Consider the following 20,442-nt stretch of genomic DNA (forward strand, 5'->3'; position numbering starts at 1 on the left):
TGGTATCTGCAGTGAGCTGGCAGGGAGAGAACAGAGTGTGACCCCAGCAGGGAGAGGAGGGTGGCAGCCAGGAGCGGAGCTGCCCGCGGCATCCTTCCAGCAGATGTTCTGCTCTCCAGCAAAAATGGGCATTTCAGAGCACTCCAGCACCACCCTGCCCAGGGATTGGATTTGATGCAACTATGTCTAATTGGGAAGAAAATTCACAGCTTTGAAACATTCCCTTGTACAGTTCTTAAATAATTAGGTTACTTTTTTATTTTTGGAAACCTGGCTTGAATATCTTTGGAATGCAAGTAATCCCACTCCTTTGATGGATAATATCTTGAGATTTGTAGCATCTAAAATTTCATTGACATTTGAAGTCAGAAATTGCAGAGGAGAGGGTCACTGCAAGTACTTGATCTCATTGTCCAAGGAGTTCATCTTAAACACATGATAAGTTTGTGAAAGAGAAAATACCAAAATTCATCAGTGATCTGCATTTTAGGAGGGATTTACTGTCCACAAGGTTCTGAAAAGTGGGAGCTGAAAGATTCTGACCTCATTTAAAGACTCCTTGCAGGAGTTTTGGTTCATTAAACTTCACTGCAAAGACCAACCAGCCATTTTCCTGGTTTGCTGTTTAAATTAGGCAACTATTACTGCACGTTACCCGACCACCCAGTGAATCTGGGAAAAGCTGCTGTGCAGAAAAATGCAGTGATAATGAGAAGAAATTATGTAAAAGTAATTGATTTGCAAACTCAGCCTATTATTTTTAATGCACAGAATTTTTCTCTTGTAAAGTCACTAAATGCATTTCTACAGTCTCAAGGAAGCTTAGTTATAATTGTAACATTTTAGAAGGAACTTTCAACATCTGATGGAAAATGCAAGCTGAAATGTGGTTTGCCTGCAAAAGCTGCTGTAACCCTGTGGATTGTATGTGGTTTTATCACATGATGCTTGCCTAGCCTAGGACATTGTTGTTTGTGTCAGAGATAAAATGCAATTCTAGTTCACGAGCTCCTACTGAAGTCATATGATGATCGTTCACATGTTCCAGCCATTGTGCACTGTGCTCAAGTCACAGATCCTCAGTAGCCATTAGCAAATTTACATATTGCAGGATTTCAACGAGCTCTCCACTATGTCGAAAGGAGAGGACACTGCTGTGTGTCAGGAAAGCTGACAGGGCTGGGGGAAAGTGAACACTGCCTTCCCCTCTGCCGCGGAGTTACTAATTTCTCTGCTCATTTTTCCTTGAGGTTTTCTGTGGCACAGCTCTCTGAGGGAGCAGCAGTGAAGGCTGCCACGTGGGGCTTTATAATCCTGGCCATTTTCTGCTGCTTTGCTAAACCTCACCCACAGTTTAAGTCACCCAAATTTAAGTCACCTATCCCTAGAAAAGTAATGTGGACAACCTAGGACAGAGGCATGGGGACTCCCATCCCTCCACAGCAGTAAGGCCAGTCATTTTTTTCAAACAGCTATTGCTAATTATTGAGCAATCATGGAGTTACTAATGTGTGCCTTGGCTATTTCACACTTTTCTTTATGCCTTTTCCTTAAAAGTTGAGACATGGCCATGTTTTTGGATGAAGGGGAAGCTTGTGGCAAGAAGCTGTGAGTCCAGAGATGAAGCTGTGATATATAACAGCACTTCTGTGTTCCCTTCCATCCCTTAAACCTTACTTTCAGCAGGGTTTGCTTCCAGCTTGCTCTTACTGGTTTGGTGATTGTGTAGGAAATGGTAATTAAGGAAGTCTTAGGGCAGAGTTAGTGTGGAATTTTGAGCAGTGTAAACTATTTCTGTCTCCTAGTGCTGCCTACCAGCAGATGTAAATAATGCCAACCTTATGGGGGTGTGCTGAAGTGTAACGAGTGTGTGAAAAATACATTGAGATCTTTAGGTGAAGAGGGTTGGCAATGCCAATGCTGTGTAAACTGCATTAACTTGGTGGATGCTGATTCTGCTCGGGATGCTGCTGGGATTCTCAAGGGGAATCACAAATGCTTTTAAATAGTGAATGAAACATAGTTAAGCATCTCCCATGCCAGTGATGGATAATTCTCTGTGTCTAGAGTGGACACAGATCCTGCCCATCCTGTACATCAGTTCCAGCTCCATCTGGGCCCTCTAAACTCTCTTCTCTGCTCTGCTCCCTGTCTGAATCTCTGTCAGAATTTATCTTTTGGATTGATTCTCCATAATTTTGCAAATCTTTCCTGCCTTCTCTGTAACACTGTGTTTCTCAGTGTTGTCCATTTTCAGCCTCACAATTTCCTCATACAGAAAATGTAAGGAATGTGTCACCTCTGTGCCACTCTTGAGAGAGACTAGGGGGCTTAGACGCAGCTAGGGAGAGATCTGTGGAAAACAGGATCTTTACTCTCCACTTGCCCTTGTAACATGAATCTCCTGAATTCTGTGTTATTCTTGCTTGATAATTAATGGTGAGCTGCTCCTTCCTGTGTGCTGCTTACACTCCTGTGTCGTCTCCACTCTGGCAGGCACAGAGAGTAAGGTGGACATTGTCATCCTTCCTTTAAATGCTTTGGTACCAACCTCTCTCCTAATCCTGGGTCTAAAAAAGTCTACTTAAGAAGATGGAGTGGTAGTGACCTGTTGGCTTCTTGCTAATTGGAAGTAAAAGAGCTCAGCTTTCCTTTGGACAGCCAGGCTGCAAGAGATATGGTTATATGTTGTTATTACCTGTTTCCTGGGGCATGAGCCTTTCAGCTGTTAAATATCTTACTTAAGCACATAAGTACAATGATACTAACAGTCATTTCAGGTCGTGGGTCTTAGTGTGTCACATGTGTTGTCTTTATTTCAGAAACTCTGCAGTGATGCTCAAGTGAGAGTTTTTGGGAAATGTTGCCAGCTAAAGCCGGGAGGAGACAGCTCTTCTTCCTTGGATAGTTCAATCAATTCATCCTCCTCATTCTCTGATCCAAAAGAACAATGCCCAAAATACCAGGTGAGTCACTTTTTTTGTCTCTCCATAATGCATGTCAAATCCTAACAGCAGGTGAGGCATGACTGTTTTAAAGTACTTGAAATGAGAGGCTGGCAGTGGAGAGCAGTTTTCAGTCAGAACCAAGACCTTGGTTATGACTCAGGAATGTTTAACACTGTAGCTTTGGGTACTATCAAGTCTAAAATCAGCCAGCTGGTTCTCTTGGGATGTCTTGAATGGCAGCGATTTCTCCAGGGCATTTGTTCCATTTTGTGATGCAGGTGATAATACTCATTTAGTGTGATCAGACTAGGCACAAATATCTTGGTGTAGATGAAGTAGTCTATTTTCTTGTCAAATGCCAGGGAAATAACAGAGAGACACGTTGTCTGTAGGGATAGTCTGTGTAACAGCTTTTTTAAGGGATTCAGTGCACTTGAGTTCCATTTTATATAAGAAATTTTGGCCATGAGAGTAGCTAGAGTCATCTGACACGGATATATTTTTGTCATCTCTTCTTCCACAGATCACAAGTGTTTTATATTAAGCCACCTTAAAATAGAACTAAGCCCTTTTCACTCTTTGTAATGAAGTAATTGTGTGTTTGAGGGAAGCTGCTATCTCCACAACCTGCTCTGGAGTACAATACTACTGATGTCTTAATCTCCCATAGATAGAATTGAAGAACCTTCCAGTGCTGACTTTCCTACTGTCACGTTAAACTCCTGCTATATTTGGCAAGCTGTGTATTCTTGTTTTCTCTGTCTCATCACACTCTTTTCCACAGCTTGGGTAAGGTGGCTGAAGATCTGTTTTCCGTTCCTCCCTTCCTGGCAGGGCATTTAACTGCGGTTATGAAAGGAAGAGACATTTCTGTCAGCAGCTCCCTTCCAGCACAAAGCAACCTCCTTTGTGCACTGTGTGCCCAAGAAAAGCCATGCCCCCCACTCCCTAGAAACTGGCTCTCCTCCAGAGCAGGCTCTGTGCAAACAATGCTCAATGTTACTAAACAAAATAAATTTTAGTGTTTGGCATGAGAGCGTATTTTAAAGCTGTGGAAAGTTTTCCTTTTGAAGTCTGCATTTCTTCATGTGTATCATTCACTCAAAACAGTGGCTGTGTGACTGTGCCCCACACTTTCAGCTGAAGTTGGTCTTCCACAGCATATTTATTGTGAATTATCTACTGCATTCATTAGACTCCTTCCAGGCTTACCCAGCAAGTGAGCTGAGAGACAAAAATACCAGAACTGTTTAATGTGCAATAAAATTTAGTATCAGGTATGCAGAAGGGCCAGAGTAAGTTTGTCCAAACTTCACTCAGCCTGGCATTTCCTATGTTCTAACTGCTGTATCTGTAATCAGAGGTTACTTACGGGATTTGCAGTATTTATAAATTCTCTTGTTTATTTTTTATAAGGCTGTAAAATGGAAGTTCAAATAACATAGTACTATGGGATTTTTTAAATACTGCTTTATGTTTTCTTGTTTAAATATACTTTGATTATATATGAGCAAGGTGAAATACAGAGGATTTGTTCCAGGGTTCCATATTTGTAATTATGTCCCATATTTAACATTTATTTCCTTATTACCTTTTTAATTTACAGATATACTTAGTTATTGACAGGACATTATGTACAGTAAAGGGAGTATTAAAAGCTGTAAATGTGTTCAGAAATGTAATTTCCAAATCATGCAAATATGCTCTAATATGCTAATGTGCAATCACAAACACTTGTGGCTATTTTATGATCAGTTTTTATGGGAGCTGTAAACTGTGACCTGAGGAGTTGGTTTTTGTCCAGGCTGTCAGTGCTGCAGGTTGTGCCCTTTTTGCCAGATGCTCCTTGGCTACCTTTTGTTTGAGTTTTTAATATTTAACCCCTTTCCCCAGCTGGTTGTACTCTGCTTTGGTCTTGAGTGACCTGTATTTTGCAGCGTTAGAGGCCCGAAGAGTTGAGTTGTAACAGTGTTTCCATGCATTAAATATATGTCTTTGGTTATTCATGGTAAAATTGCTGTTATTAATTGTAGAGGAAATGCCAGACTGAACAGGCCATGGGCTCATCTTATCACACTCTTTGCCTTCAGCAGGGCTTGTCAGTCTTTCAGAGGAAAGGGAAACCCCTATAATTAAATTTGAAAGCAGCTGATTTATGCTTTAATTTGGTTGTCTGACAAAGAAAATCAATACTTAAAGTATTTTTACTGAGCTTTAGAAATATATTTTCACAACAGCAGAAAGTTGAAATCAAAACCCACTATCAAGGACTTGACATTTAATCAGAATTGTGTCCTTCATTTGGAGATCTGCAACAGATATAAAAACAACAGTCATAGCATGAGGCTGTAGTAATTTGCAGTGTTCTTAAGACAGGATTTTGTGATGCTGGCAAACCTGTTATTTCCTGGAGTCATTAACATCTATGATGAGATTTCCTTGGAGCTGCTGGGTCATACTGACTGGTTTTAAATTCTGGTTTTTCCAGTACTGCCTACAGTGCACCTGAGCAGTGGGATGCCCTGGGAGGCAGAGATGGAAATTTCACTGAGGCCCAGCTAATGGTCTGCTTTTGCCCTGTCATTGAACACTTACAAACCTTGGAGTTGTACCCTCATTTTTACAGTTGTGGTTTCTGCTTTCAGTCATCCCCTCTCCTTGCAGGGATAGATTTCAGAGGTTAAAAGTATGGCAGTTAAAGGTATCATCAGCTTAATTGAGAGTCCTTGAAAAAAACTAAAAATTGAGAAATGTTGTAAGTGTGTTGCCTTTTGGCTGATGAGAAGTTCCTTGTTCCTGCCCTTGTTCTGCAGGCTGGTGTGAGCAGGAGCACTGAGTGGGATGTTCACAGTGGGATGTTCTTGCTCCCAGTAGTGGTCTATGGTGGGGACACCCTGGCCTTGGTTGTGCTCCAGGCTCACTGTCTGACACTGACACAGGGTGCCCAGAGAAGCTGTGGCTGCCCTACCCCTGGAAATGTCCAAGGCCAGGCTGGACTGGGCTTGGAGCAACCTGGATAGTGGAAGGTGTTCCTGCCTATGTCAGGGGCTGGAACTGGATGAGCTCAAGGTCCCTTCCAATCCAAATCATTCTGGCATTCTGTATTTTGGTCCTGTGTAGAATACATGGCTATTCAGGATACTGGTTGTTCAGAGCTTGGATAAGGAATATGGAGACGCACTGAGCATCTTCCAGCAGAGTTGTTTCTGTGAGTGGTTTAAGGGATCTTTTAGAAGGATTACTCCAAGGAATGGAGTAATTACATGCTATCATACTCTTTGAAGTAAACGTGTTGCTCTTCAGCACAGTGCCAAACCTCCTCACCTGAGAACTGGCTGAGCTCTGTCAGAGAGTGATCACCACATTTTAAATTATTCAGGGCAAGGCACAAGTGGAGACCCAGAACTTATACTCTGCTGGCCTAGAGTGAAACAGCCCTGGACAAAGGGACAGTAATCACAGTCACTGAAAACACACAAATAAGTCTGTCTGCAGAGCAGTTGTCTCCAGTTGATTGCCCTGAGTAATTTTTTAATTTTAGGGTTTTGTTTGCAGAATTTGCCCTAGCCAGTGATGCAGCATAGTGACTTTGCTCCTTGATATTTAGCCTTTGTGCCTTGCAGCAAGTTCCTGCCACCAGAGAAGCAGGAATTGCACCCCTTTAGCCTGGCATCGTGATGCTGCAGCTCTTTCCTGGTGCCAGCACAGAAGCACCAGGGAGAGATTCATCCCATATAAAATATCATCCATGGATAAGTTATGAATCAGTCTTTGTCAAGTAAACATTGGTCCAATTTGGCTCCATTGCACAGTCTAACATCTCCAGTGAACTGCTGATTCTTCTTGTCAAGCAGGAACAAGGTTTAGGCATAATTCAGTGAGCTGTGTTAACACATTCTTAAAAGTTTAGTCCCCTGGCTCAGTGCTGTTGGAATCTGCTTCCTCTCATCTAGGTGGGTTTGGTTTGTTGCATGGATTTAGTGGTTGACCTCACAGCCAGTGTGAAGATCACTTTCTCTGTTAGCATTATCTTGATTAAACTGTTCAATTTTGCATGTTCAGCAGTGTTCCAGCAAGATATTTATCTTTTAAATAAGGAATATTTTCTCTCTTGTGTGTTGCCTTAGTAGAAGTGTGCCTCTAAAATGCTTAAAACCAAATGTTGGTGGACTTGATTTTTGCAGGGTTCTCGGTGCTCCTCAGATGCCAACATGCTTGGAGAGATGATGTTTGGCTCTGTGGCCATGAGCTACAAGGGCTCCACATTGAAAATTCATCAGATCCGGTAAGATCAACTTTCTGCTGCAGGTGTTTCCAGAAGACTCACTCCTTAGTGCTGATAAACGATGAATTGAATGGCACAAGTGCAGAGTAAAATGGATTTCTGTGTTTGCTTTAAAGTCAGTCTGATGTCATTTTTGAAATAAAAGGCTGTTATGTTGTGTTATGGTCAATAAAATCTGGAGGGCTGTAGAATGGAAGGCACAAAGCCTGTCTTGGCACTGTGTCTGACTGACATCTTCCCTCCTCTTCCCCAGCTCCCCTCCCCAGCTCATGCTCAGCAAGGTGTTCACAGCTCGCACGGGAAGCAGCATCTACGGCAGTCTGAACACGTGAGTGCACTACACTTTGTAGCAATTGCACAGAAGCAGATGAATGTAAGAACACACAGGCCTTTCTTTGGACCCTCCAGATTCTTTCTCTGAAAAAATAACTCCTTGCTACACCCTGTCAGTGGTGTCCTCACCTTTCCCTCACGGTTGTCTTCACCTCAGCTGGCTCTAGGGAGTGAATGAACCACTCCTTCCATGCTGATATGGTGAAGCTTCATACTGTAAGGTACAAAAGTACCTACCTGCAACCTTGGGGATTCAGTCCAAGATGAAGAAAAAGGTGTCACAAATATATCTGGCTTCAGAGGGTTCCATGTTTAGTTTTCTGTTATTAAGTGACCCACCTGAGGATGTGGCTTAGACTGTGAAAGCTTTTCCTAGTAGAAGCCTGTGTTCTTACCTTGTCTGTTCCATTTTGGCTATAATGAACTATCTCTCCATTCTACTGAAATGCAAATCACTGGTTTTGTTGTATGTTTTATGTTTGCTATAGGTTGCAAGACAGTCTTGAGTTCATTAATCAAGACAGCAATACATTAAAGCCTGACCACAGTACAATAATGAATGGACTTCTTGGGAATATAGGTAATTGCAAAGAGATTTTATTTGCTGATATCCTTAATTGAGTAATCATAGATTCTAGAATATGCAAAAATTTTAAATAGAATCAAATTTTTAAAAAGCTGAAGATGTAACAGAAAATTAATGCTGATGGAGCTTGGAGGAGAATAAATTGGACTGTTCAGGGAATTAGCAGTCATTCGGTATACACAGCTGCATATGTGTATATAAAGTACATAATAGAAATATTTATATATATTTAAGTTCAAATACAGAAAATACTGGAAAATAACATTCTGTAGAAATTCCTGAACAGCATATCTCTGATCAGGCAGGACTGATTCTGCCTGGCTCAGTTCCCTGGTTTTATTTTCATTAATAATTCTCGTTCTGCTCTCTACTCTGCCCACCTGAGCACTTGCAGCCATGTGTCCTGTACGAGTCTCAGTTAACCTTGCACAGCAGTGCTGGAGCTTTGCATCAGATTAGACAGAATATCTTTGTGTTCTCTCCTCTGGCTGACCATGGGAGCTAAGCAGTCTTGAGAAACCATCTGGCATCCTCAGTTCTCAGCTTCCCTGGAAGAGCTGTGGGTGGAGGCTCCATGAACATTAGATAACCAAGGTCTTGGCTTTTCCTCTTGGGAGCAGTTGAGCTGATAGGACTGGACTTCAGTGCTTGGTTGTCCAGTGTAGCAGCCCAATCCATGGCTCTACAGCACATCCTCCCTTTCCCTTCATTTTGATCGTTGACTTTCCAAGCAAATGTCTGTTGTAGGTGGAATAAGGGGTTTATTTTCACAATTGCCTTCCAGGTTATTGCTGTGTGTAAAATATGCTTTTATAGGGTCAGAAGTAAGGAATATATTTGATGACTGTGTTTTCTTAAATGGGTTTCTGACTCTGATGTGGTTCTAGATCTTAGGGGTGTTTACTGCTTTCCTTCACATTGACTTCGCTGAGACTGTGCCCAAGCATGGGCTTAAATGCTTCTCAAGCTCATGAGCTGTATACCTCATTAAAATAATTTGCAGTAGTCCATTTGTAAGAGAAACCAATTAAGGTTGTAAGAACCTTACAACCTACAAATTCATTTCCCACAGTCCTTTCAGACTTCAGTTGTGATTTTTGCAGTGAATGTGGTGCCTGATCTAAGAGACAGGAGATCACCTTCATCTGCTGTTAGGGTTTGCTGTGGCTTGTGCCTGGCAGAAGTTTGTTGTAGCATTAGAGTGATCTAAACTGCAAGTTCCAGTTCAGATAATGCAGCTCTTAGGCATGGAGTGATTCAGGTGTAGCCAGTGCCACCTGTTCACCTGTGTCCAGCTGAGAGATGACTCTGGTGACTGCCCCAAGAACTGAGCAGGAGGTATGGGCACCTTGGAACAAGGGTGTGTGGCAAGAGGCACAAGGTTGCCAGCAAGAAGAGGATGCTGAAGTTCTCTTTGTGATTGAGCTGCACAGGTTTTAAACAGTGTTTGTTTACAGTTCCCATTTGAGCACAGAGGGAACCCTAGGTAAAGCAGGGAGAGGAGTTAATCTGTAACTGCAGCATTTCTAAGAACTGTGCTCAGCAGCAGAGACTGCTGTGACAGGAGGAGGGTCTATGTGGTTTGGCTGGGAACTATTTACAAGGTGCTTTTTTCAGATGTACTGGCTAAAAAAAAAAAAACAAAGCAGCCCTGGTCATGTGTTCCTTTTAATGACTGGAGGCCTAAGAGAATGGAAGGGAGCTTTGAGGTGCAGCCTTCATGTTTTGTATAATCAGGAAACTTTGAGTGAGCATTGACTTCAAATATAGGAGAGGGACTGGCAATTAACTCTTTAAAAATACTTAATGTGTTTTTTCTGGCTCTTTGCACAGTGAATACACTGTTTCCCTGGTATATCTGTAATCCAGTATTACTTTTAAAATGAACTACTGGGACTGCTAACATTTATTTTCTATGTGATCATTTCATTCAACTTATGTACTGACTATTCTCAGAACTACTTCAGCCTATATAATTTTCTGTTGGTTCTACTAAGATGAATTCCTGCCTTCTTTCTCCCCCTTCCTCCTTCTCTTCAGAAGCAGTGTTCCCAGGCACCCCACCAGTGTGGATGTTAAAACAAACATTATACTCTGTGATGAATCTCCTGTTTGTGGTCAAGTTAGGCTTTGAGCCTGCATAAATTAATCATTTTTCAACCTTAAAATAAAAAAAAATTTAAAAAGCCCTTTTGAGAAACCCCATCCTTGTGTGGGAGACAGTGGAAAGCTGGGTCTATTATTTTAATTTATAAATACTGTATAGGCCAGCTGTGAGACTCATCCTTGCATCAGTGTTCTGGTAAAGCCTCAGAGCTGTTCTCCTGCCTGTGTTACTCTGCATTTACGTTGGCTCAAACCTTCTCCCTGCCCTGGCCCCCTCCCTATGGACTGTTCTGCTTTACTAACCTCATTCTCTGATGTGTATTTTACGTTTTGCCATGTAGGTCTTTCCCAGCTTTGCAGCCCCAGGCGGGCATTCTCAGAGCAAGGTCCGCTCCGCCTCATCCGGAGCGCCTCTTTCTTTGCAGGTTTGCTGTGTGCTGTGTGCTGTGCTGTGGGGCTAGTCTAGCTGGGGTGACAAACTGTGTGGATTTGTAGTTTAGCCCTGCAAATAAGATCTCATATTTAAAAAAAAAAAAAAAAAAAGGACAGTGGTGTTTGCTCCCTTACCTTTCCCGACAAATTCCTTAAATCCCCAGAGGACAGCAGGCATTTAATAGTCCTCTTTGGGATTGTCTGTGTTGTTTTGTTTTGGAAACCTAAATATTTAAATATGGATTTAATATTTATGGGGATAATATTTCACAGTGATGTCAAGCTATTTCAATCTGGATTGGTTTCCACCAAACTGTAAAAATTAGAGCTAAATTAGGTTCATTCAAATGGACATTTCTTGCTTTTAGTGGCTGGATCTTATTTCCATGGCTGAGTAGCTTTATTTCACACACATATTTGTAAAATATATCACATTTAAAGACTGTTGAGCCTGACACACCTTTGATCTTGTCTATATGCAGACTGTGAATCTGGACAGCTTACAGCTTAGTTGAACAACCAATGCACTGCTCATATCTTAAAACTATCAATTTCTTAAGGACAGCATTCAGAATTCCTTTAAAAATACATATGTAATACCTGAGAAAGCTGGTATAGGAATGAAGTTGTGATTATTTTGAGTTTTGGTGGGTTTTTGCCTATACACTGAGTACTACAAATGTGACCAACATCCTCTTGGTACAATAAAATTTTATTGAAAATTATCTATGGAAAGAAATAAAGTCCTGGTTTTAGTTTGCACTAAAATAGGTGCATGGACTTGAGAAAAACTAATACAGGCTTCTCAGGTAAGTGTTTTGGTTTGTTCAGCTAAGCAGCCTTTCTTGGTGATGGCCTTGTGCAGTGCTGTTGATCTGAATTAATGAGCATGTTTTTGTTTCATTAATTACATGGAGATCTGCAAAGAAGAAGGGAACTGTACATTCCCCTGCTAATTGGTATTCCTTGTTTTACAGTTCACAGCAACCCTATGGATATGCCTGGGAGGGAGCAGAATGAGGACAGAGACAGCGGTATAGCAAGATCTGGTAATGGCAGTTCCATGTGTTAACCCTGTAAACTCCAAAAATATTCATTTGTCATGGGATCTCTGCACATCATGAAGTAGTGCTGAAATGGGATTGTTCTGGTTTGCTCTGTGACATTAATGACACCTCTCTGTACAGGTCCAGATGGTGCAAGTGTTGAGGGCACCTCCCAGTAACCTGACAGCAGTGTCTTATATTATTGCTGTAAATAAGCAAGGCAGAGTAAATATTGAATGAGCTTGCAGCATTTCTAAACAATACTTGCTGCCATCTCCTTTCCAAATCCAGGAGACCAGGTTGGGTGGGGCTTAGAGAAGCCTGATCTAGTGAAAGGTATCTCTGGCCATGGCAGGGGATGGAATGAGATGAGCTTTCAGATCCCTTCCAACCCAAATCATTCTGTGATTCTGTGTTCCTGTGATGGTAATGTTAAAACATGAATTGGCCTCAACAACACCCCTTTCTTCCCTCCAAATTCAGGATGTTGGACACTTGGGCTAGGATTGTAAAGACTGTTAAAGGATGTGATCAACATTACTCCTTTCCACAAGGAATTTATTTCCTGATACTCAGGTTGCTGAGCAAGGTGCATCCTGTGCATTACCTATTATGTAAATCAGCAGGACCGTCCCACCCTTGTTGTGCTTGTATGGCTTGTTAATGTCATTATAAACTGGTTATTTTTATATTAGAAACATAGATGAGCAAAAGAGAAGGCACTTGAGAAGCAACACCAGTATATCTTAAGGGACTTTGTTTAGTTGCTGGTGTTATATTCCAAATGCCCTTTTTTTCTGGAGAGGTTTTTATTCCTCCTGTTCTTGCAGCATCTCTTAGCAGTCTGCTCATCACTCCATTTCCATCTCCGGGCTCCTCGTTCAACAAGAGCTGTGCCAGCAGCTACCAGCGGCGTTGGCGTCGCAGCCAGACCACCAGCTTGGAGAACGGGGTCTTCCCTCGATGGTGAGCTGGGGATGGAAGTGCTGCTTGCTGCCCATACACCATTGTCAGCCTGATTCTGCTCTTGCATATGTACAGCTGCTCCTGCTGATCCTTTCAGTGGGGTATTTACAGAGGTGTAAGTCAGGCTGATCTTTTTTAGTCTCTGTGTTCCTCATGGTGTTCATTGTTTTTTCACTAACTGGAAAGCCTTCAGCAACACGTAAATCTGTAGGCTGTATTTTTGAGGATAAGAAGCCCTAAAACTGTACTCAAAACACAAATTCGTGGCAGGAATGGGAGAGAACTAGAATACCATATTCTGATCCTGTGAACACTTTGAATCTGGTTCCAGAATTTTGTGATTGCAGAATCAATTAATAGTTGCTTGTAAAAAATCACAAAGGGGTTGTTATCAAAGATGATGATTTGACAACACATTCAAGCAAAAGGTATTTGTTGAAGTTAAATGCTCAAGAACTGAATCACACAGGAAACCAAGGTACAACATTAAGCAGTGGATTACATTAACTTTCCCTTTTGTTCATGCGCCAAGGTCCATGGATGAAAGCTTCAACTTGTCAGATGACAGCTCTGGTCCAAACCCAGGAATTGTTAGGAAGAAAAAGATAGCAATTGGAGTTATTTTTTCACTTTCAAGAGATGAAGATGAAAACAACAAATTTAACGAGTTCTTTTTTTCACACTTCCCTCTTTTTGAGAGTCACATGAACAAACTGAAGAGTGCAATAGAACAGGTAAACACAGTTGCTTTGGCTTCTTACACTTGTACTGCTGTATGTTCTCCCAGCCCTGTCAGATTAATTTCTAACTCCTGTTGCTAGTTACAAAAGTGGGATCAACTTTATGTTGGGTGTGGGAATTGCATCACTGCAGTTAAAACTTGGACCCCTTTTATGCCTTGAATGGTGAAAAGCACAAAAGAGGCAGAAACTGCAAACGTGCCTCACCTGTCTTCCCTCAGATGGGAAAGTTGGCACTTGGACCGTCACTTTATCACTTAAAATAATTATTTGCATGACCGGTTGAACAAAAAATAAAGTCAAACACATGACTTGGTTTTCCATTTTCTGTGCTTCCGTAGCTCTGTGTTACTTATCTGTTTAATGATTGTTTTCAAGGCCATGAAAATGAGTCGGAGATCAGCTGATGCCAGCCAGCGGAGTTTGGCATATAACAGAATTGTGGATGCCCTAAATGAGTTCAGGTGAGCTCTATGTCTCCTGTACTTTCTGTCTCTTTCTTCAAAAGCACTTGAGCCTGTTTTAGAAGGATCTTCTTAATGCAGGATAAGTAACTTAAAATGTCTGAAGTCTTCTGCAAAAGTTAGGACAGCAAAGGACTGGTGATACCAAGCCATCCTAATGTGTCTGAGGTTTTGGATTTTTCCAAGTGTGTGTGAACAGGACACAGGTGTTCAGGGTTTTCTGTGCTTTGGGTGATAAGGAAGCTCCCGGTGACCTCTTAAATGGTCTTTTGTGGCCTGTTGAGAGGGAGAAAAGCATTGCAAAGCCCTGTTAGGGAAATCCTCCTCTAGTGCAAAGCTGACCCCTCTCTAAGCTGTGCTCTAAAGGCGTTTCAGAAAAACAGCTAGGAAGAGGGAGAGCTGTCTTTTCCCACAGTCAAATGCAGTGCTGTAATCTCTGGCTATTGGTACCTGCAGAGCCTCTCTGTTCAACAGTTATTATACAAAGTAACACAGATAAGCACTTCCCTGGCATTTAGCTGTATTTTCTTTCCATAGTTGAAGTCATGGGGAAGGGAGTTAAGATGAAATCCGTCTGTTTTGAGTGATTCATCTCCTCTCAGATGGGAGTGGCAGGGTGCTTCCTTTTACAACCACTGTAGAGCTACTTTTTAGAGACATTATTGAAGACAGCTCTCTGATGTTATAAAAAGAAATTTCTGACATCAGGATGTATTTTACTGAACAGAGAAGGATTCTGAGGGCTCACTTATTTTTCCACAATTCCACTTCTTACCTGAATACCATGGATTAGGTGGTGCTGCAGGACGAAAGCACAGCGTATTTTAAATTTTTTTAGAAGCTCACCTCCAGGCAGTCACAAGGAAGGGCAGAGGATATGTCCTGTAGGGACAGAAGGCAGAAAAAGAGGGAGCACGTGGGCCTGTGGTGAGAGGTGGATGGGATAAGCTGTGCCAAGAGAGGGAGCAGAGGGAGCTCATGACTGCTGGGAGCAGCTGATCCAGCCCAGGGGCCTGAGACAAGTTCAGCAACTCGGAGCAGCCACAGTGATTCCTCCACTCCCACAGCTCTGCTCTGTCTCTCCTCCCAGGTCTCTCCCTGAGCCATTTCTATGCCTTCCTACCCTCTGTTAACACCAGCTCCCTAGCTGTTTTCCAAACCTTCCCCCCAAAACATTCCCCCTCAAGATATACTCAGCGGACTTTGCCTGTTCTCCTTTGTCCTTCCAAGTTAAACAGTTCCAGAGGACTGGGGAGGGGCACCTATCCCAAGTCAAGAGCAGGAAAAAAAAACCCTGAAAACAGAGGCCAAATCTCCTGTGCTGGCTTTTCCTCCTGGAGGGATGCTCAGCAGTGCTGAGCTGGGATGGGGTGAGGAAGGCTGCTGTAGTCAGGCTCAGGAAGAAAGCACTGTCCCAGCAGACACAGGCAGATTGGCACTCACTGCACACCAGGAGCTGGGATCATTCCCATGACATGGCCATTGCATAACCAGCACTTGGAGCATGTAACCACCAGTTCTGTGCAGAGGTTTCCATGGTGATATAAATATTGCTCTTTAATAGTGTAATGAAGTTAATGAAATCCAGTTTAATTTCATAGAAATTAATTTCCTGGGGCAGCAGCCTTTGGCAAGTTTGGGTTTTGCTGGGGTTTTTTAAGGGATTGCATTCAGAGGTGGACAACAGCTGGGGCCCCCATTTGAGGCAGGGTCCTTGTGCCCCTGTGAGATGCAAGAGCATGTGTCACCCTCATTTCTGTGACATGCAAGACCCCCTTGCTTTTCAAAGCAATGCAGGATGTGTCTGGTAAGAAGAGAGAGGTATATTTAAATACCAAAGGCTGGATGCAAAGATGCTTTGGCACAGGTTCAGCAAACCCATTTAGGACACTATTATCTCTTTAGGTGTCTGCTTTCCCACTGAAGTCACGGGGAAGTCAGGAGACGAGTCCTTTGGTGAACCTGAGACTTGTGTTGATTGCTGTCCTCTTAGCAAATTGTGCTGGAGGGAAGAAGGGTGCTGACTTCAGTGGGTTGATGAGTCTAAAATGTAATCCTGTTGCTGGTTTAACTGATTGCAGTCTAGTTGTTTTAAGGTGAATATTTTTTTCTTTGTTTTTCTTTAAACCCCCCAGATTTTCAGAGGTGCTCAAGAGTAGCTGATGTGCACTCGTCTGGTGATAAGAATAACCTCAGATCAGTGGGCATGGGGGATGTGCTGCCCTGCTGATCAGGGAAGGTAGCATGCCACCCCAGAGTCCTCTCTGCAGGGAAGGGGCTGTGGCTCTAGGTCACTCCACTGCCTGCAAAAAGGGAGCTGGGTCAAAGCTGGAAAACAAAGCTGTCTTCTCTCAAAGGCCCAGGCTGCTTCTGCAAATGGAGGCTGTTGATAAATTTGCCATCAGTTTGGTGCCCAGCTCCAGGCCTACCTTTGCATCATTAGTCACTTTACAGCAATTTTTAATTTTCTAAAGCACTGATGGGTTTAGCTATTAACACTTGACTTAGAGGCTTAGAACTCTCTGTGGATGTCAGCTGTGCAGACACATGACTTACGAAATAAGCTACTGTACTTGCATAAACATTTTGGCTCCCCGGTCCCTGAGGCCAACGCAGCACATTGATAACACAGATTATGCATGTGACTAATACCTGTGTGGCACAAACACAGGCTGGCAAGGAAACCCTGATCGCAGGGCCTGGGGAAACACCTCTCTGCTCTCTGGCAGACAGATTTGATCCCATTTTCTGCCAGTAATTTTTAAGCAGCTTATGCTGCTGTGAGCTGAGTGGTGCGTTGTGCTCAGTGGTGCCAGCACGGGCACTGAGTTGTGGGGGAGCCCCGCTCCTGCATTCCCTGCAGTGGGGATTGCCTTTGTTCTGCTGTTCCTTTTTAAGGAAAAATCATCTTTGGAAGGAAGGAATGGGGATAAGAAACAAATGTACGTGAATTAAGCTTTATAAACCACTGATTTTTTTCTTTCTTTGCTGTTATGTTGTGGCTCCTAAATAGCAGAGCAGCTCTGTGGGCACAGTGCTGAGGGTCAGTGTGTTTTCCTTGGGGAGGAAGGGGGCTGCAGCAGGATGCTTTCATCCATGAGGAGCTGTGTGGCTCATTTGGTTTGTACAGCACCAGGGAAAGATGTCTCAGATTGGTACTGAAAATTGGTACTGAAATCGAGGGTGGTTGTGGGGTGTACTGGGTGAGGGTGAAGCAGGGAGCAGCTGTGCTGTGGTGTCTGTGGGAGCAGGGCTGCTCACCTTGGTGCCGCCTGCGCCCACAGGGCAGTCAGACCCCAGAGGAATTGGGCTGGGCTTGGCTCAGGGCTTCCTTTTTGCTTGGCCAGGCTGGGCTTCATTGTCTCTCAAACGCTGTGAGATGTGAAGGTGTTTCCTGAGGGGCTCCTCTGCCCCTGTGCTCCATGCTGCTTTGCTGGGGCCAAGGTGCCTGGAGGCTCCAGGCTGGAGTTCAGCCTCCCAGAGGCGTTTCCAAATATAAACCAATTTAAATGTACTGGAACCCTCAAAAGAGCAGAGCCTCCCATGAACTGAGCTTTCCCTCACATGCTGGGGTGTGTGTGTGGGGAGGGAGGGGAGGGGGTGCTGCTGCAGATGGCCAAGAGGAGAGGGGCCAAGTGGGTTTTTAATGATTGTTATTTGAAAAATCCAGTTAACTTCTCTGCAGTGTTTGAGGAAGGTTTCTTTGTGTCGCTTTTTTGTTTTGTTTTCGTTTTTGCCCTTTGCTATCTGGCAGGAGAGCCCTTCCCTGGGTGTTTGAAGAGCTGGGAAGCAGTTAATCCTTGCCCTTGGTCTCTGTGGCATTGCTGCCTTCACTGGCGTGGAGGGTTCCCTGTACTGCAGTCACATGCCTGCTGGCCACGGGCCAGGGCAATCTGATCTGGCTCGGAGGAAACACTATCAGCTGCAGATGCAGCCAGGGTTACCAGAATAGTAAATAACGAATCACAAGACTCAGGCTATCTTTTCAACGAAAACAAGTATTTTAATATGTTGGTTTTAGTATAGAAGTAGTTTCTTTTTTCAAAACAGCTGAGCTACAAGAGGCTTGGTTTGGGTTAGTTTGCATAGGATGGAGAAATAAGCTGTATTTTATGTTAAGTTGTGCTGTTTATCTTCAGCTTCTCAGGTCACCTGTGTCTGCGGGGTGTAAGTTTCCATACTTGTTTTGAGCTTTGAAACTCCTTGAGTTTGAGATCCTTGGACTTGAGGTTTCTTTTTTTTTTTTCGTTATCTTTAACATCCGCTCCAGTTAATGGGCTGTGAATAGAAAGCTTTCATTAATAAACCCCCCCCAGTCCCAGCTTGCCCCCTGCAGAGGAATGAACTCCCAGTACCCCACGACTCTGTGCTGCTGGAGACCCTCTGGTGCCCCAGAGGCAGGGCTGGTGTCCCTGGCTGTGTGCCCCACTCTAGGTGGCAGGACTTGTGCCCAGGTCTGTCACCAGGCTGGGCTTTCCTCCCAGGACAGGAGCAGCAGCCGAGGGTAACATGGAGCAGCTGGTGAGGCTGCTCCAAAGTGACCCAGCCGACAGCAAAGCCTCTGGGGACTGGGGCGTGCAGAGGTAACTCAGCTGTCCCCCTCTCCAGCACACTGACTTTCATGGTGCTCTCCTCATGCTTCTGGCAGTGGAGGATTTGAAGGTCTAACTTTTGAAGAAGACAGGGTTGATTTTGACTGCTGTGAGCACAGGGAATGGATTTTGTATTTGATCAAAATTGGTAGGAAAAGTAAGGCAGAGAATGCCACTGCCCCCTCACCTTCTTCCTTCTGGAGCAGTGACCTCAGTCACCTCTGCTGCCCTTTGGGGAGCAGCTCTGGGCTCACCACCCAGCTGCTTCTGTGCCAAGTAAGTGCAGTAATGGGGTGACTCCCTCCTCCCCGGGGAGCCCCAGGGCGGGATGTGCTGTGCTGCTGCTGACGTGCAGCTCTCACTTCCTGGGAGTTTCACTTTAAACACTAAACCAGGGAAGATTTGGCAGCTGCTGCTCCAGCATGTGCACACCTTTGCTTCTGAAAGTTCTGTAACTTCTGAGACCACGATATCCAGAGAAGATATTATAGAAGTTCTGAAGTTCTTATAGCTATAAAAATGAAGATATAAGATCTTTATAAATCAGGGGTGGTGCTAGGGATAATGGGGTAACGTATATCTTTGCCTTTTAAAACAAAAATACTTTGCCTAGAAAAAGTAGTGCATTAGGCAGGGAGAAACCTGAATTGATCAGTCATTTCCCATGTCCTTTTGGGTTTCTTCAGGCTCACATTTTTACTGTGTTTAAAATACAGCTTCCCATAGTGTCATAATGTAGGCTTTGTAGTTAAAACTAAACTATAACTTGTTCATATTTTAGAGGAGTTTAACAGTAATCTGAGGGATTTTAATCTGGTATTTTACTGCAGAGCAAATTTTTCATCATACATTTACTGTCCTCTGTAGAGTCAAAAAGGATGTGGTGAGTGTGTAATAGGTACAGCCACAGGGTGACTTTGACTGTCATACTCTCTATTTAAAGCTAAAGATGTGAACTGGTTCCCTGCTCTACACACCCACACTTCATAGGTTTGGCCTGGAGATACACCAAGTTTTTAAAGCAAGGAGGAAGTTAAGGTATTTTTATAAGTCAGATACATACAATCTTGTCCTAGTCATAAATAAAGCAGAAGTTTGTTTTAAATGAAATGAAGAACAAGCAGGGAGATACCAGCAAGAAGAAATGATCCATCCCTTCTTCATTCAGAGCAGGGCAGCTCTTGACTTGTGACAGGGAATGTTGCTGTGTTTGGGATCAGGTCAGGTGGGTGCAGGAGGAGCCTGTGAGGTTCAGCTCTCCGAGGTAAAGGGTGAATTTGTACTATTTAATGAACAACATGGTTTGGATAATGGTTGCTGAAGAGAAATTTTGTTTTTGATAGAAATGATAGATGATCTAAATGTTGCACAGAATTCTTTTAAGCTGGGATTTCTACTTTTTGTTGTTGGTTGGGTTTTTTGAGGGTTGTTGAGTTTTTTGTTCGGTTTTTTGTTTGTTTTTTTTTCTTTAACCTCCTGGATTTTTTTGTTTTGTTTTCTAGAACAACCATTTGCAATCTCTACACGATGCCACGGATTGGGGAGCCTGTCTGGCTCACCATGATGTCAGGTACACCAGAGAAAAACCAGCTGTGCCATCGCTTCATGAAGGAGTTCACTTTCTTGATGGAAAACGCTTCTAAAAATCAGTATGGTGGATTTTAGTTTCTAAATTATCACATATGTGATTGTGCCTTTTTATTTCAAACCAATTTTTAAATCAGTTGTTAAAATCCTGATAATCAAAGAATCAAAAGGCCATCCATAAATACCTTCTTTTTGAAACAATAAGAAATTATCTCATTAAATTCCTGCTTCCTCACAATCCTCTAAATCTTGATAGAGGTTGGACATCTGAAACATGTCCATAGGAAGTGTGTGATGTGTGTGGATGTCTGGAAAGGGGTGAAGATACCTTACAAAATGCACTAACTTATCTTTCAG

The 20,442-nt window shown here is 43.1% G+C and overlaps 1 protein-coding gene across 3 annotated transcripts in view; it reads left to right on the forward strand.

The window, feature by feature from the left end:
• The window catches only part of FNIP1 (folliculin interacting protein 1), a 64,167-nt gene that overhangs the window by 32,469 nt on the left and 11,256 nt on the right, over positions 1–20,442 (forward strand). For 2 of the 3 annotated variants that reach the window (XM_053956318.1, XM_053956319.1), the window contains exons 3-12: positions 2,823–2,966; positions 7,133–7,233; positions 7,487–7,561; positions 8,055–8,146; positions 10,600–10,683; positions 11,668–11,739; positions 12,567–12,702; positions 13,235–13,436; positions 13,821–13,906; positions 20,001–20,147. In XM_053956318.1, coding sequence (XP_053812293.1) covers positions 2,823–2,966; positions 7,133–7,233; positions 7,487–7,561; positions 8,055–8,146; positions 10,600–10,683; positions 11,668–11,739; positions 12,567–12,702; positions 13,235–13,436; positions 13,821–13,906; positions 20,001–20,147 — 1,139 coding nt within the window. The remainder of the gene's footprint in view (positions 1–2,822; positions 2,967–7,132; positions 7,234–7,486; positions 7,562–8,054; positions 8,147–10,599; positions 10,684–11,667; positions 11,740–12,566; positions 12,703–13,234; positions 13,437–13,820; positions 13,907–20,000; positions 20,148–20,442) is intronic. The other variant, XM_053956320.1, reaches the window with a different exon arrangement.

This window comes from Vidua chalybeata, chromosome 15 (assembly GCF_026979565.1).
Source record: "Vidua chalybeata isolate OUT-0048 chromosome 15, bVidCha1 merged haplotype, whole genome shotgun sequence".
NCBI lineage: Eukaryota > Metazoa > Chordata > Aves > Passeriformes > Viduidae > Vidua > Vidua chalybeata.